The sequence below is a fragment of the Sapajus apella genome, unplaced genomic scaffold (genome assembly GCF_009761245.1).
Source record: "Sapajus apella isolate SASKATOON/1434 unplaced genomic scaffold, GSC_monkey_1.0 scaffold77, whole genome shotgun sequence".
Classification (NCBI taxonomy): domain Eukaryota; kingdom Metazoa; phylum Chordata; class Mammalia; order Primates; family Cebidae; genus Sapajus; species Sapajus apella.
Genome location: NW_022437017.1, coordinates 6,357,072 through 6,374,619, shown reverse-complemented (window position 1 = coordinate 6,374,619; position 17,548 = coordinate 6,357,072). Strand labels below are relative to the sequence as shown.

The window sequence follows — 17,548 nt, the reverse complement described above, 5'->3', positions numbered from 1 at the left end:
CTCGTGATCCACCCGCCTCGGCCTCCCAAAGTGCTGGGATTACAGGCTCGAGCCACCGCGCCCGGCCGGATTTTTTTTTTTCATGACTGTCATCTTCATTGCAACTTAAAGGGTGTCAAAGGATACTGAAGAGAGTCACATGTGACTGTAGGTGCCCTCAAAATAGGGCGATGATGCCTTGTGAGGACAGGGAGGGCCGGAGTCCTCAGAATAATCAGAGTTTGTTAAACTAAGGCCCCGGGGTCAGGTGTTCGTCAGTGAAGTTTCTGGAGAAGCAGTCACGCACCTTCAGTGTAGTAACCTGCCCTCTGCTTGAGGTCCAGACCCGTAAGGCTGGAAAACATTTACCCTAGGGGGCCCTAGGAGCCGACGTGCGCCCGCCCTCATGTAAATGGCAAAGATAACAAAATCTTATTGGTGGGATGTGACGCTGGACACGTCACCAGCCTTCGCCCGCGTTAAATGCGCTTAACCAGACCCTGCCAGGTGGAGCCGGGCCGATTATGTCCTTCTCGTCTCCTCTTGTTCCCAGTGAAGCTTTGGGATTAGACAGGATTAGCCATTGCTCGAGGCTCCACAGTTAAGGACGAGCTGAGTCCACAGGTGCCCCCCACTTACCGGAGTCGCCAGCAGATGCCCTGAAAGCAGAGATAGTACTGAACCCTAGATAGAGAATGTTTTTTTTTTTGAGACGGAGTTTCGCTCTTGTTACCCAGGCTGGAGTGCAATGGCGCGATCTCGGCTCACCGCAACCTCCGCCTCCTGGGTTCAGGCAATTCTCCCGCCTCAGCCTCCTGAGTAGCTGGGATTACAGGCACGTGCCACCATGCCCAGCTAATTTTTTGTATTTTTAGTAGAGACGGGGTTTCACCGTGTTGACCAGGATGGTCTCGATGTCTTGACCTCGTGATCCACCCGCCTCGGCCTCCCAAAGTGCTGGGATTACAGGAGTGAGCCACCGCGCCCGGCCTTTTTTTTTTTTTTTTTTTTTGAGAGGGAGTCTTGCTTTGTTGCCCAGGCTGGAGTGCAGTGACGTGATCTCGGCTCACTGCAACCTCCACCTCCCCATGTTTAGGCAGTTCTCCTGCCTCAGCATTCTGAGTACCTGGGATTACAGGCACGTGTCACCACGCCCAGCTTATTTTGTATTTTTAGTAGAGACGGGGTTTCCCGATGTTGGCCAGGCTGGTCTCGAACTCCTGCCCGCCTTGGCCTCCCAAAGTGCTGGGATTACAGGTGTGAGCCACCGAGCCCAGCCATAATGTTTTTTTTGTTTTTTTTTTTTTTTGAGACAGAGTCTCGCTCTGTTGCCAGGGTGGAGTGCAGTGGCACGATCCCGGCTCACTGCAACTTCCGTTTTCCGAGTTCAAGCAATTCTTCTGCCTCAGCCTCCCGAGTAGCTGGGACGACAGGCACACACCACCACGCCTGGCTAATTTTTTGTACTTTTAGTAGAGACAGGGTCTCACCATGTTGGCCAGGATGGTCTCAATCTCTTGACCTCGTGATCCGCCCGCCTCGGCCTCCCAAAGTGCTGAGATTACAGGCGTGAGCCTCCGCACCCGGCCCATAATGTTTTTTTGTATACGTGTACGCGGGTGATGAAGTTTCACCGATACATTAGGCACAGTATGAGATTCGCATCTTCTCTTTCACGTGTTTGGGTCCTCTTTAGCATATCCAAATTGCCAGCGTCACTACTCTTGCCCTTTTGGGCCGTTACTTTTATTTTTGAGACCAGGTCTCGCTTTGTCGCTTAGGATGGAGTGCAGAGGTGCGATCATAGCTCACTGCAGCCTCAAACTCCTGGGCTCAAGCGATCCTCCTGCCTCAGCCTCCTGAGTAGCTGGGACTCCAGGCGCGTGCGACCACGCTGGGCTAATTTTTGTAGTTTTTGTAGAGAGGGGATCTTGCTAGGTTGCCCAGGTTTTTCTCAAACGCCCTGCGTTGGCCTCCCAAAGTGCTGGACTTCTTTAGTATAAATTATAATGTTTAATATTAGTATTTTGTATTTAGCCTGTAATCCCAGCACTTTGGATGACTGAGGCAGGCGGACCACCTGAGGTCAGGAGTTCAAGACCAGCCTGGCCTACATAGTGAAACTCCATCTCTACTAAAAATAAAAAAATCAGCTCAGTGTGGTGGTGGGTGTCTGTAATCCCAGCTACTCGGGAGGCTGAGGCAGGAGAATCACTTGAACCCGGGAGGCAGAAGTTGCCGTGAGCCAAGATCGTGCCACTGCACTCCAGCCTGGGCAACAGTGAGACTTGGTCTTAAAAAAAAAAAAAGAAAAAGATTTATATTTAATACTAAATCATATTTAATGATTATTATAATAATAATACATTATTATTCAACAGTGGGCCAGAGGCCATTATTAATTGAGGGAAACAAGGGTTCCTTGAACAGAGGTATTGTGATAAGACAGGTGCTGAGTGACTGCCCGGCGGGTAGCTTGGACAGCAAGGAGACCCTGGACAAAGGGAGGGTTCACATCCCTGCAGGACGATGCTGTGTTTCATCACTCCACTTAGAACAGTGTGCAATTTACAAGTTAGGAACTCTTTCTGGAATATTCCATGTAACATTTTCAGTTGGCTTTGGGTCACTGAAACCTCATCAAAACAGGATTAAGGAGGACTCCCCTGTGCTCTTCAGGAGATCGGGGGTCAGGTGCGTTTGGAAACCCAGACGTGGCGAGGGGGTGGGAAGAGTGGGCTCTAGGTAGCATGCGGACCGTTCCAAATGGCCCCGAAGGCTAACTGGCACCCGTCCTCCTTCTGCAGTATCCGGAAGGCTACTTGGAGGCCCTGGCCAACCGAGAGAGGGAGAAGGAGAACAGGAAGAGGGAGGAGGAGGAGCAGGAGGGGGGCTTCTCGGCCTGCAGGACGGGCAAGGGCAAGTGGAAGCGGAAGTCACCAGGTGAGCATCTTGGGGGTGTGGGTGGGCATTGTGGGGGTGTAGGGTTGGTATCTTGTGGGCGTCTTGTGGGCGTGGGGCAGGTGGGTGTCTCTCCAGCAGCTCTGGCGACGCGCCCCTCCCTCACGCACCCTGCTGTCTTCTAGGAGGTGGCCCAGGCAGGGCCGGGTCCCCGCGCCGGTCGTCCAAGAAAAGCAAGGTGGAGCCCTACAGCCTCACGGCCCAGCAGAGCAGCCTCATTAGAGAGGACAAGAGCAACGCCAAGCTGTGGAATGAGGTCCTGGCATCACTCAAGGACCGGCCAGCGAGCGGCAGCCCGGTAGGCACGCGCGGCCCAGTCGTCTCCCTGATTTGCACGGGAAAGTGTACGAAGCCTGTTTACCATGTTCACCATCTCAGTGGCACTGAGCATGTCCATGTAGTTGTGCAACCATCACCTTCATCACCTCCAGAACTTTCTCCTCTCCCCAGACCCCCACCCTGGCCTCTGCCGTCCTCCTTTCTGTTTGTGTCCCCTGGGACTGTTGGAAAGTGACCCCAAGCCTAAGAGTGCAAAGCGACTCATGTCTCACAGCTCTGGGGCCGGGTGCCCGACACGGGCCTTGCTGGGCTAAAGTCAGGGCATGGGCAGGGCCAGGCCCTCCTGGGGGCTTCGGGGGAGACCCCGATTCCAGCCTTGCCCAGCGTCTAGAGGCACTTGCCTCCCTCGGCTCACGGCCCCTCCCTCCTCCTTCACAGCCACAGCGCATGCTCTTCCAGTCTCTCTCTGACTCTCACCCTCCTCCCTTCTCTCGGGAGGACCTCGGGGTGACATCAGGCCCCCCCCCGCCTCACCCAGGATGCTCTCTCAGCTCCAGATCCTTCACTGAGTCCCGCCTGCCATTCCTCCTCGGCTGTGGATGGTGACATAGTTGGAGGTCCCAGGATGCAGCTGTGGCCAAGGCCATCTCGGGGTCCCTCTTCTCCCATTTCCTTCAGGCCATACTCTTCACAGGGTTTTCTCCGTGCTCGATTGCTGTCTCAGCTGCACCCCCAGCACCCCACCCCCCACCCTTCTCTGTGTCTCTTTGGTCCCCACACTTAGCTCCAAGCAGGAGGAGGTGTCTTTCAGGTCATCCGCAGCTGGGCTTCTGGTGGCCCATGTGGGTGCTCAGCATGCCTTAGGCCAGCAGAGCAGGGACCCACACCTCCGGAGAACCTTTCTTTCTTTTTTGACAGCATCTTGCTCTGTCACCGAGGCTACAGTGCAGTGGCACGAACACAGCTCACTGCAGCCTCAAACCTCCCAGGCCATGCCTATTTTTATTTTTTTATTTTTTATTTTCTTATTGAGATGGAGTTTCGCTCTTGTTGTTTAGGCTGGAGTGTGCAATCGCATGATCTCGGCTCACTGCAACTTCTGCCTCCTGGTTCAAGCGATTCTCCTGCCTCAGCCTCCCGAGTAGCTGGGACTACAGGCACCTGCCACCACACCTGGATAATCTCGTATTTTTAGTAGAGACAGGGTTTCACCCTGTTGGTCATGCTGGTCTTGAACTCCTGACCTAAGGTCATCCACCCACCTCGGCTCCCAAAGTGCTGGGATTACAGGCGTGAGCCACCACGCCCGGCCTATTTTTTAAATACTTTTTTTGTACAGATGGGGTCTCGCTGTGTTTCCAGGTTGGTCTTGAACACCTGGCTCAAGCAATCCTCCTGACTCAGACTCCCAAGGTGCTGGGGTGACAGGTATTAGCCACTGTGTCTGGCCAGGGGCAAAAGCCCTGTCTTGACTCAGTGCGGGCATGCTTGGTGGTGCCAACTGGTCGCATCCGGGTCCTTCCCTGCACCATTGAGGCCTGTGCCCCTGCACTGGCTCCACCGCATCCGCCCCACTTGGGTGTTGGGGATTTCCTGTGAGGCTCATGCCTCTTGGGCCTCTGTTTTTCCTTTTTTTTTTTTTTGAGATGGACTTTCCCTCTTGTTGTCCAGACTGGAGTGCAGTGGTGTGATCTTGGCTCACTGCAGCCTCTGCCTCCTGGGTTCAAGCGATTCTCCTGCCTCAGCCTCCCAAGTAGCTGGGATTACAGGCATGTGCCACCACACCTGGCTAGTTTTGTATTTTTAGTAGAGTAGAGACAGAGTTTCTCCATGTTGATCAGGCTGGTCTCAAACTCCCAACCTCACGCGATCCACCCGCCTCGGCCTCCCAAAGTGCTGGGATCACAGGCATGAGCCACCATGCCCGGTGAGCCTCAGAATGGGGGCGATTGTGGCCCCCGCCTCCTGGAGTGAAGGCTGGGAACAAAATTAGAGGACCCCAGTGCATGCTTAGCAGGAGGCTGCCGATCTCTGGGAGCCCTGGTCCCCAGGTCTTTGCCGGCCTCACGCCCGCTTCCCTCTAGTTCCAGATGTTCCTTAGTAAAGTGGAAGAGGCGTTCCAGTGCATCTGCTGCCAGGAGCTGGTGTTCCGGCCCATCACGACCGTGTGTCAGCACAACGTGTGCAAGGTGAGCGGGACTGCTGCGGGAGCCGGGCGGAAGGTTCTGGAAGGATCACCTGACCTCCAGGTCCCACAGCTGCTGCTGCAGATCGGGGCTCGTTGGCTTTGCCCTGCTTGCTCTGCAGCCATTCTCAGGGCCTTGTTGACTGCTTTCGGGACAGCCTGTATTACGATGGAGGCCTGGAACATTCTGCCCCCAGCTCTGTGGCCAAGGGGCCAGGGTGGGAGAGGATGGACCACAGTCCTGCCCCAGGGTCTGGAGAGGGAGGTGTGAGTGAGGTGCACATCCCCTAGGGGGCAGGAAGGAAGGTTTCCTGGAGGAGGTGGTGGTACGGGGCGGCATCCCAGGTACCCGGGACAGCAGGTGAAGAGGCCTGGGTGGGAAGCCAGCAGTGGGGGCCTGCGGTGGCTTTGGGGATTGGGGTCGTGGCCCAGCATGGGCTTTAGACTCAGGACAGGTGGTCTGTCTTAGGAGGGAAACATCCCTACTGATGCTTTTCAAAGAGATTGACTTGGGCAGGACAGGGTCTCTTCCCCTCTGTGCTGTGGGCATTGGGGCCAGATCATTCTCTGGGGTGGGGCCGTCCTGGGCACTGCAGGGTGCTGTACAGCATCCCTGGCCCCCACCCACTCCATGCCAGGAGCGCCCCGCTAGTCGTGACAGCAGACATCCCCAGATACCTCCCAGTGTCCCCTAGGGGCATAACTGCCTAGATGGGCAGTGTGGGTCTTAGTGATGGTTCCTCTGCTGTGACCTTTGGCCAGAGCCACCAGTCCCGATGGACAGGTGTGGAAGGGACTGACCCCGCCCCCACACGGCTCTCCCCTGGCTTCTGAATCGCCAGCGGTTTTCCTTTTAACTGCAGTCCTGCAATCCTCCTCTCAGCCTCAGGCCGCACCCCTGGGTCTTGGAGCCGGTATTTGCCTTCCTGGCAGGAGACAGATCAGGGAAGGTCAGGAGATGGAGTGTCCCCGGTCACCCCCATGGCATCTCTGCCTCCTCGGCCCCCGCCTCCTTCGCCGTTTGGCCTGAGTCCTTTCAGCTGTGTGGGCCGCCGAGTGGCCTGAGGTGGCAGAAGGGGCGAGAGGCCGTGGCATCTTTGGGGCTGGTGGTCCGGGTCTGAGCCATCTCTTACCTGTGAGCCGTGCAGCCACTAATTGCTCCAAGCCTCAGTTGCCCAGAGTGAGAAGGGGCCTGGGGACACTGTGCTGGCTGCCAGGTTATGGTGAAGGTCCCAGCTCAGCCCCTGGCAGGAAGGAGGTGCTCAGGAGGTGGGCACAGGCAGAGGCCTGGCTGCGGGGGGTGCTTGGAAGAGGGATGCCCAGGAGCCCCGTGGCTGCAGGAAGGACTGTGGGGAGGTTGTGAAACCACGTGTCCCGTGCCTCAGTATGAAGGTGCGTGGAAGTGCTGAGGATGCAGAGGAAGGGGCTGACCTGTGTCACTGTGTCCCCACCATCCGTCCCTGGGGCTCTGTTCCGACTTGGGAAGCTCAGCATCTGAGGGGTTCTGGGAAACAGGCTGTGACCTTCCACAGTGACCTTTTTAAATTAAAAACTTGAGGCTGGGCGTGGTGGCCCACACCTATAATCCCAGCACTTTGGGAGGCCGAGATGGGAAGATCACTTGAGGTCAGGAGTTCGAGACCAGCCTGACCAACATGGTGAAAACCAGTCTCTACTAAAAATACAAAAAAATTAGCTCGGCTTGGTGGCAGGCCCTGTGATCCCAGCTGCTCGGGAGGCTGAGGTAGGAGAATTGCTTAAACCCGGGAGGCAGAGGTTGCAGTGAGCCGAGATGATGCCATTGCACTCCAGCCTCAGCATCAGAGTGAGACGCTGTCTCAAAAAAAAAAAAAAGGAAAATACATTTAGAGACAGTATCTTGCTCTCTCTTGTAGGCTGGAGTGCAGCGGCACAGTGATAGCTCATTGCAGCCTTGAACTCCTTGGCTAAAGGGATCCTCCTGCCTCAGCCTCCTGAGTAGCTGGACCTACAGGAGTATTCCACCATGATTGGCTAATTTTTGTATTTTTTGTGGAGATCGGGGTGGGGGTGGGGACTCACCTTGTTGCCCAGGCTGGTCTTGAACTTCTGAGCTCAAGCGACCCACATGCCTCAGCCTCCTAAACAGCTGGGATCACAGGTGTAAGCCACCATACCCGTCCAGGAGTTTTTAAAAATAGCAAACAATGTCCAGGCGTGGTGGCTCACACCTGTCACCCCAGCACTTTGGGAGGCCAAGGCGGGTGGATCACTTGAGCCCAGGAGTTTGAGACCAGCCTGGCCAACGTGATGAAACCCCAGCTCTACTAAAAATTCAAAAATCAGCTGGGTGTGACGGTGGGTGCCTGTAACGCCAGCTACTCGGGAGGCTGAGACACGAGAATCCCTTGAACCCAGGAAGTGGAGGCCACAGTGAGCCAAGATCACACCATCGCGCTTCATTCAGCCTGGGCGACAGAGTGAGACTCAATCTCAAACATACCAAACAGAAGCCACAGGCTGCCAGGGGCACAGGGTTGTTCACCGGTCACTGGGCGTGTCCCCCGCGTTACCACTGCCCTCGTCCAGGTGTGTGACATCATGCTGCAGGCATGTGCCTCCGCGCAGGCGTGCGTTGTCTCATTCCTGCCTGGCGCGCAGCCAGCCCTGCGGCGTCTTGCCTGTTTGCCTGCTTGGGAAGTGGAGGCTCCAGGCCTCTGAGCTCCGTCCTCTGGCTTTCTTCCCCATGCCCGACCTGGTTAGCTGAGCTTGAATTTAGGAGTCTGAATCCACCCGACCTGGTTCCTTCCTCCTTTTCCCCTTTGTCCTCATTGATGTGTGTATTTATTTTTTAAAGTTTTCTTATTTTTTTCTTACTTTTACTTTAGAGATGGGGTTTCACCGTGTTGGCCAGGCGGGCCTTGAACTCCTGACCTCAGGCGCTCCGCCTGCCTCGGCCTCCCAAAGTGCTAGAATTACAGGCGTGAGCCATCGCACCGGGCCCTATGTGTTTATTTTTTACTTTTATTTTTGAGGCAAGGTCTTGCTCTGTCGCCCAGGCTGGAGTGCAGTGGCGTGACCGTGGCCCGCTGCAGCCTCAACCTCCCTGGGCTTCTCTTACCCCAGCCTCCAGAGTAGCCATGCCCAGCTAATTTTTTGTAGTTTTAGTAGAGACGGGGGTTGACGGTGTTGACCAGGATTGTCTCGATCTCTTGACCTTGTGATCCACCCGCCTTGGCCTCCCAAAGTGCTGGGATTACAGGCTTGAGCCACCGCGCCCGGCCAATTTTTTTTTTTTTTTTTTCTTTTTTTTGGAGACAGAGTCTTGCCTTGTTGCCCAGGCTGGAGTGCAGTGGCATAATCTCAGTTCAGTGCAACCTTCACCTCTTGGGTTTAAGCCGTTCTCTTGCCTCAGCCTCCCAAGTAGCTGAGACTACTGGCATGTGCCACTGTGCCCGGCTAATTTTTGAATATTTAATTTTGAGACGGAGTTTCGCTCATGTTGCTCAGGCTGGAGGGCAGTGGCGTGATCTCAGCTCGTTGCAACTTCCACCTCCTGGATTCAAGCAAGTCTCCTGCCTTAGTCTCCCGAGTAGCTGGGATTACAGGCGCCCAACACCACGCCTGGCTGATTTTTATATTTTCAGTAGAGACAGGATTTCACCGTCTTGGACAGGCTGGTCTTGAACTCCTGACCTCAGGTGATCCACCCACCTCAGCCTCCCAAAGTGCTGGGATTACAGGCATGAGCTACCCCACCTGGCCACTTTTTGTATTTTTAGTAGAGACAGGGTTTCACTATGTTGGCCAGGCTGGTCTCTGCTCCCGATCCGCCTGCCTCAGCCTCCCAAGGTGCTGGGATTATAGGCATGAGCCACGATGCTCGGCCTGGTGTGTGTGTTCATTAAGCACCTACTGTATACACCGTAGTTGGTGTTGAGAGACAACACAGCCTCAAAGCTCAGGGAGCCTCTGGCCTGTCCTGGGTAGATAAGCACATTAGTACGTAAGACAGCTCCACAGGCGGAGGGAGAGGTGGCGTCGTGAAGGCAGAATGGGGCCAGGCGATAGGACTGACTGCCTCTGATACTCTAGGGAGCTGTCAGGGAAGGCCCCTTAGAGGGGTGACTTGGGCCAAGCTTTTACTGATGAGAGCCTCGGGGTGAGTAGACCCGTGAAGCCACATGACCTGCCAGGGACAATAGCCCAGAGGCTGGGTGAGGCCAGGCTGGTGCTGGGCAGCAGGTGGGAAGTGAGACTGAAGGTCGTGGGGGGCCTCTGGACCTTGGGAGACTGTCCCCGGGAGCGGTGGCCAGGAGCAAACCCGATGGTGTGGATGGCTTCTCACCCGGCCGCCGTGTCTTCCAGGACTGCCTGGACAGGTCGTTCCGGGCACAGGTGTTCAGCTGCCCCGCCTGCCGCTACGACCTGGGCCGGAGCTACGCCATGCGGGTGAACCAGCCTCTGCAGACCGTCCTCAACCAGCTCTTCCCCGGCTACGGCAACGGCCGGTGATCTCCAAGCACTTCTTGACAGGCGTTTTGCTGGAAACGTGTCGGAGGGCTCTCATCGGCCTCGGTGTTCTTCTTAGTGGGCTTAACTTAAACAGGTAGTGTTCTCTCCGTTCCCTAAAAAGGTTCGTCTTCCTTTTTTTTTTTTTTTTAAATTTTTATTTTTCAAATCTATACATTTTCAGGAATTTATGTATTCTGGCTAAAAGTTGGACTTGTCAGTATTTTGTGTCGTTTTTATTTTGAAAACATAAAAGCCTGCAATTTCTCGACAAAACAACATAAGACTTTTTTAAAGATGGAATCAGAAACTTCGTGGCGTGGAGGCTGTTCACGTTTCTGATGTCAGGTTCTCAGAAGCTGCTGCCACCGGCTGTAAGGAGGTGGAGGGATCAGTCCTTCTTCCGGGTTTGTGGGTTTGGCCCCCAAGGTCAGAGCAAGCATCTTCCTGACGGCCTTGTAGCATCTGAAGTCTAGTGACATGGTTCCCGTGGTGGCCCGTGGCGTGGCGTGGCATGGCGTGGCTCAGCTGTCTGTTGAAGTCGCAAGGAAAAGAGAAAACACCTCGGGCCTGGTTCAAACCTTTCCCTCAAAGCCATCCGCCGCCAGACTGCTTGGCATCTGAGATCCGCGTGAAAAGTCCTCTGCCCACTCACGCAGGGAGCTGGGGCCGCACAGAAATGGCCTCGAGGGGACTCTGCTCCACGTGGGGCCAGGGGAGTGGCTGATGCTGTCCGGCGAAGGTGGCCACGGACGGACGGCAGCACACGAAGCCATGTTCAAGTGCCTTTGGTTCCTTCCTCCTTTGCAAAGACGACAGTCTTTGTTGTTAGCACTGAATTGTTGAAAATGCCAACCAGATTCTAGAATCTGCGGTCATCCAGTTCTTCCTGACACCGGGTGGGTGCTTGGGAACAGTTTTGAGTCTTACAGATCATTTAAATTCAATTTTTTAACTCTGCAATTGAGAACTTACAAGAGGGATTTTTTTTTTAACGGACACATTTTCTAAATGAATTTTTTTTGTAGTTTACTGTATATGTACCAAGAAAGATATAATGTTAGGGGCTGGTTGTTTCTTATTTTTTTTTTTTATTTTTTTTTTGAAAGGGTTTGTTAACTTTTCTAATTTTACCAAAGTTTGCAGCCGATACCTCAATAGAACAGGGATATTTTAAATCACATACCTGCAGACCGACTGGAGCAATGTTATTTTTAAAGGGGTTTTTTTTTTTCACTTCCTTATTCTTAGATTATTAATGTGTTAGGGAAGAAATGAGGCAATTTATGTAGGCTTTTTCTAAAGTCCCGTACTCTTTGTCCAGATTTTAGATTCTCAGAAAATAAATGTTTTTCACAGACATACGTGATTGTGTCTTTGTATTTGCAAACTGCCTCGGAGCTTTCTGTGCACTTTTGTGCAGTATTTTACAAAATTCCCAGGAGACAAATGAGGCAGGTGGCTTCAACCCCACTTTGCAGATGAGAAAACTGGGACCCAGGAGATGACGGGTATGGGCTGGGGTTCTAACCACAGCTCAGGAGGTGGCGGGCCGTTGACGTTGCAGTGTGGAGCACAGCGGTCAGCAAACCACAGCCAATGGGACCCAGGTCAGAACACCGCCTGTCTTTGTCAATAAAGTTTTATTGACACCACCACACCCATTTCTTTATGCATGCAATGGCATTTGCGCTGAGTAGCTACAGCAGAAACCATCTGGAACAGAGCCGAAAACACGAGCTGGGTGGCAAAGCTTGCTGGTCCCTTCTCAGAAGGATCCCTTGAGTGTAGGAGTTTGAGAGCAGCCTGAGCAACATGGCAAGACCCCAACTCTACCAAAAAAAAAAAAAAAAAAAAAAAAAAAGTAGCCAGGTGCGGTGTCTGTAGTCCCAGCAACTCAGGAGGTTGAGGCAGAAGCCTGATGGCTTGAGCCCCGGAGCTGGAGGCCGCAGTGAACTGTGACTGCACTGCTGCTCTCCAGCGTGGGCCAACAGAATGAGATGCTGTCTTTAAAAACGTTTTTGTTTTGCTTTTTAAATCTCAGGGGACGGTAAAGGGGCTCTGTCCTGCAGAGGAATTAATTCACATCAACCTATTACTGGGAACTTGTATTGATGGTTAAGTAACCACATGGGCAGACTTTGTTTTGTTTTTGAGATAGTCTTGCTCTGTTGTCCAGGCTGGAGGGCAGTGGTGTGATCACAGCTCATGGTAGCCTCCATCTCCTAGGCTCAAGTGATCCTCCCAAGTAGCTGTGACCACAGGCCTGCAGCACCATGATTGGCAAATTTATTTATTTATTTATTTATTTATTTATTTTTGAGACGGAGTTTCGCTCTTGTTACCCAGGCTGGAGTGCAATGGCGCGATCTCGGCTCACCGCAACCTCCGCCTCCTGGGTTCAGGCAATTCTCCTGCCTCAGCCTCCTGAGCAGCTGGGACTACAGGCACGCGCCACCATGCCCAGCTAATTTTTTGTATTTTTAGTAGAGACGGGGTTTCACCATGTTGACCAGGATGGTCTCGATCTCTTGACCTCGTGATCCACCCGCCTCGGCCTCCCAAAGTGCTGGGATTACAGGCTTGAGCCACCGCGCCCGGCCAATTGGCAAATTTAATTTTTTTTTTTTTTTTTTTTTTTTTGTAGAGACAGGGTATCATTATGTTGCCCAGGCTGGTCTCCAACTCCTGTGATCAAGCGATCCTCCCATCTCAGCCTCCCAAAGTGCTGGGATTGCAGATGTGAGCCACCATGCGCAGCCTGGGTTTCTTTGTGACGTGGTAACAATATTCTGAAATTGATGGCTGCACGTGTCTGGATGTACTAAAATCCACAGAATTGTATACTTCAACGGGTGAATTGTATGGTACGTGGATCATACCAGAAATATGTCAAGTGTGAACGTGAAAATGGGAAAGATGCCCAGCTGAAGGCCACTCTGTAAATGTCCCGGTGGGTCCTTCCTAGAAAACACCAAAGTGGGTTCATTGTTGAGAGTGTTGCCTTTTTCATTTTTCTCTCACTTTAAAATTAAGAACAATGTCATGTTTAAAAAATGAGCAAAACCCAGAAAAGTATTTGTGGAACTGTTTTGCCACTGACTTTAATGTTGGGCGTATTTCTTCCCTGGTTCACTTAAAGAAATTTTTTTTGGCCAGGAGCGGTGGCTCACGCCTGTAATCCCAGCATTTCAGGAGGCCGAGGTGGGCGGATCACGTGACGTCAGGAGTTGGAGAGCAGCCTGGACAACATGGCAAAACCCCGTCTCTACTAAAAATACACAAATTTGCCGGGTGTGGCGATAGCTGCAGTCCCAGCTCCTCTGGGGGCTGAGGCAGGAGAAGCGCTTGAACTTGGAAGGTGGAGGTTGCAGTGAGCCAAGATCATGCCACTGCACTCCAGCCTGGGTGACAGAGTGAGACTGTCTCCCAAAAAACCAAAATTGTGTTTTTGATTCAGGATCTCACTTCGTCACCCAGGCTGGAGTACAGTGGTGTGATCGTAGCTCACTGCGGCTTCAAACTACCATGCTCAAGCAATCCTCTTACCTTAGCCTCCTGAGTAGCTGGGACTATTAGAGGTATGAACCAACATGCCTGGCTAATTTTTTTGACTTTTTTTTTTTAAGTCGAAGTCTCACTATATTGTCCAGGCTGGTGTGGAACTCCTGGCCTCAAGCCATCTTCCTGCCTGGGTCTTCCAAAGTGCTGGGATTACAGGTGTGATCTACCATGCCTAGCCTAAAAATCTTTAACAGCTCTACTAAGACAATAGGTAACACAAAAGTCACCCTTTTAAAATGTACAGTTCAGTGGTTTTATCTTATTATATTTTATTTATTTATTTATTTTTTTGAGACGGAGTTTCGCTCTTGTTACCCAGGCTGGAGTGCAATGGCGCGATCTCGGCTCACCGCGACCTCCGCCTCCTGGGTTCAGGCAATTCTCCTGCCTCAGCCTCCTGAGTAGCTGGGACTACAGGCACGCACCACCATGCCCAGCTAATTTTTTGTATTTTTGGTAGAGACGGGGTTTCACCATGTTGACCAGGATGGTCTCGATGTCTTGACCTCGTGATCCACCCGCCTCGGCCTCCCAAAGTGCTGGGATTACAGGCATGAGCCACCGCGCCCAGCCCCTTCTTTTATTTTCTTGAGAAGGAGTCTCACTCTGTCACCCAGGCTGGAGTGCACAGGCACGAGTTCGGCTCACTGCAAACTCTGCCTCCCGGGTTCAAGTGATCCTCCTGCCTCAGCCTCCCGAGCAGCTGGGATTACAGGGATGCACCACCTCGCCTGGCTAATTTTCACATTTAAAGTAGATAAAGGGTTTTACTGTGTTGGTCAAGCTGGTCTCGAACTCCTGACCTCAGGTGATCTGCCCGACTCGGCCTCCAGAAGTGCTGGGATTATTGGTGTGAGCCAGCATGCGTGGCCAGCTCGGTGGTTTTAGTGTAGTTATACATTTCCACAGCCAGCACCACCATCTAATTAGTGAACATTTCCGTCCACTCAAAAGGAAACCTCACAGCCGTCTGCAGTCATGCCCTGAGTCCCTCCCCCAAACCCTGCCAGCCACTGATCCTCGCTCTGTCCTTATGGATTTGCTTGCCCTGGACATTTCATATAAATGGAATTATACAGTATGTATCCTTTTGTGTCTGGCTCCTGTCACTCAGCATGGAATTTTCTTTTTTTTTTTTTTTTTTTGAGACGGAGTTTCCCTCTTGTTACCCAGGCTGGAGTGCAATGGCGCGATCTCGGCTCACCGCAACCTCCGCCTCCTGGCTTCAGGCAATTCTCCTGCCTCAGCCTCCTGAGTAGCTGGGATTACAGGCACGCGCCACCATGCCCAGCTAATTTTTGTATTTTTAGTAGAGACGGGGTTTCACCATGTTGACCAGGATGGTCTCGATCTCTTGACCTCGTGATCCACCTGCCGCGGCCTCCCAAAGTGCTGGGATTATAGGCGTGAGCCACCACGCCCGGCCTAGCATGGAATTTTCAAGGTTCACTGGCATGGTAACCTGTATCCGAGCTTTATTCCTTTTCATGGCTGAGTAGTATTCCACTCTATGGATGGGCCACCTTTCTATAATCCCCGTTTAACTTGCTTTTTATGTTTTTAAAGGTGGAGTCTTGCTCTGTTGCCCAGATTGAAGTGCAGTGGCACATTCTCAGGTCACTGCAACCTCCACCTCCTGGGTTTAAACGATTCTCCAGCCTCAGCCTCCTGAGCAGTTGGGATTACAGGCACAAGCCACCATGCCTGGCTAATTTTTTATATTTTTGGTAGAGATGGGGTTTCACCATGTTGGCCAGGCTGGACTTGAGCTCCTGACCCCAAGCGATCTGCCCACCTCGGCCTCCCAAAGTGCTTGGGTTACAGGTGTGAGCCACTTCACCCAGGCTGACTTGTTTTTTGCTTTTTATTTTTATAATTTTTAAGACTTTAATTTTTTGAGATGGAGTCTTCCTCTGTAGCTGGAGTGCAGTGGTGTAATCTTGGCTCACTGCAGCCTCCACCTGCTGGGTTCAAGCAATTCTCCTGCCTCGGCCTCCTGAGTAATTGGGATTACAGGCGCGGGCCACCCTGCCTGGCTAAGTTTTTGTATTTTTGATAGAGACAGGGTTTTGCCATGTTGGCCAGGCTGGTCTCGAACTGCTGAGCTCAAGTGATCCTCCCACCTTGGCCTCCCAAAGTGCTGGGATTACAGGCGTGAGCCACTGCCCCCTGGCCTGACTTGTTTTTTATTTTAAGAGAGAAAGTCTCACTCTGTCACCCAGGCTGGAGTACAGTGGTGTGATCACAGTTCATTGCAGCCTCAACTTTTGGGCTCAAGGGATCCTCCTGCCTCTGCCTCCCAAAATGCTGAGATTATAGTCATGAGCCATCGAGCCCAGCTGCCATCTCAATTTTAATTTTTTTATTTGTTTGAGACAGTCTTCATTGCCCAGGCTGGAGCGCAGTGGTGCAGTCTCTGCTCACTGCAGCTTCCGCCTCTGCGGTTCAAGCGATTCTAGTGCCTACCCCTCTCGAGTAGATGGGACTACAGCCATGCACCACCACACCTGGCTAACTTTTCTACTTTTTGTAGAGATGGGGTTTCGCCATGTTGGCCAGACTGGTCTCGAACTCACAGACTCAAGCGATCCTCCTACCTCAGCCTCCCAAAGTGCTGGGATTATAGTTCAGCCACCATCCGGCCTCCCACCTCAATTTGTTAGTGCAGCAGACCAACCCGTAAGGGAATCTATGAAAGCATCGGTCATTTCTGCGTTCCACACCTTGCCTGTCTAGAAAGACTGACGGAGACCAGTCAGAAATTGAGCACTGGGCCTGCTAATTTGGGAGTGCTTGACGTCTGAAAGCCACGCCTCCTCGCATTGTTTAGTGGGAGGTGCACCGGCAGCATTCCCTGCCCTAGTCCTTTGTGAGATGTGCATCTGACTGCAAAGAACGGGAGATACGACAGGGCAATAGGTGAGTGTTCCCTCAGCGAATCTGTTGGTTAAAATATTGCAAAGCGCCGTTCCTTCCTCTTCGAAGTGTGAGCGTTTCTGCTTACCTGACAGCAATTTATAGTGTGTGTTTACATTTTAAAGTGAAAAGTTTCCAAAACTTGAAAAGAATCAGATGGTGATCCCTCAGGGATACGCACCCACCTTCCAGATTCTCTGATGGTTAAGTCTTTCTCATACTAGATGCCGTTAAAACTTTAAGCAAAATAAAGTTGAGAACCCATTTAGGTTCCTCAGTTGAAAACATTTATGTTGTCTGTGAAACCTAAATACCCTCACTGTCTTGCAAGAATATACCTGGAAGTAGAACAAAGAGCCATATGTATGTGGGGTGGGGACCCCTTTCTTTCATGATTACATTTTTTTTTTTTTATATATGGAGTCTTGCTCTGTCACCAGGCTGGAGTGCAGTGGCACAATCTTGGCTCATTGCAACCTCTGTCTCCCGGGTTCAAGCAATTTCCCTGCCTCAGCCTCCTGAGTAGGTGGGACTACGGGTGTTTGCCACCACACCCGGCTAATTATTTGTATTTTAGTAGAGACGGTGTTTCACCATGACCAGGATGGTCTCGATCTCCTGACCTCGTGATTCACCCACCTTGGCCTCCCAAAGTGGTAGGATTATAGGCGTGAGCCACCGCGCCTGCCCCCCCCCACTTTTTTTTTAAAACAGGATTTCAAAAACAAAGTGTCAAGGTGCGATCATGACTCACTGCAGCCTCGACCTTCCAGGCTCAAGTGATCCTTCCTCCTCAACCCCCTAGGTAGCTGGGACCACAGGCATGTGCTACCACAGTCAACTAATTTTTTATTATTTATTTATTTATTTTTATTTATTTTTATTTTTTTGAGACAGAGTTTCGCTGTTGTTGCCCAGACTGGAGTGCAATGGCACGATCTCGGCTCACCACAACCTCCGCCTCCTGGGTTCAAGCAGTTCTCCTGCCTCAGTCTCCCGAGTAGCTGGGACTACAGGCACGCACCACCATGCCCAGCTAATTTTTGTATTTTTAGTAGAGACGGGGTTTCACCTTGTTGACCAGGATGGTCTCGATCTCTTGACCTTGTGATCCACCCGCCTCGGCCTCCTAAAGTGCTGGGATTACAGGCGTGAGCCACCACGCCTGGCCTT

General features: G+C 52.3%; 1 protein-coding gene across 1 annotated transcript in view; it reads left to right on the top strand.

Annotated features, from left to right (window-relative positions):
- The window catches only part of UHRF1 (ubiquitin like with PHD and ring finger domains 1), a 48,259-nt gene extending 37,000 nt beyond the window's left edge, over positions 1-11,259 (top strand). The window contains exons 5-8 of the mRNA XM_032252488.1: positions 2,767-2,922; positions 3,066-3,238; positions 5,304-5,408; positions 9,752-11,259. Of these exons, the coding sequence (XP_032108379.1) occupies positions 2,767-2,922; positions 3,066-3,238; positions 5,304-5,408; positions 9,752-9,898 (581 nt within the window). The 3' untranslated portion in view covers positions 9,899-11,259. The remainder of the gene's footprint in view (positions 1-2,766; positions 2,923-3,065; positions 3,239-5,303; positions 5,409-9,751) is intronic.
- The last annotated feature ends 6,289 nt before the right edge of the window (positions 11,260-17,548 follow it).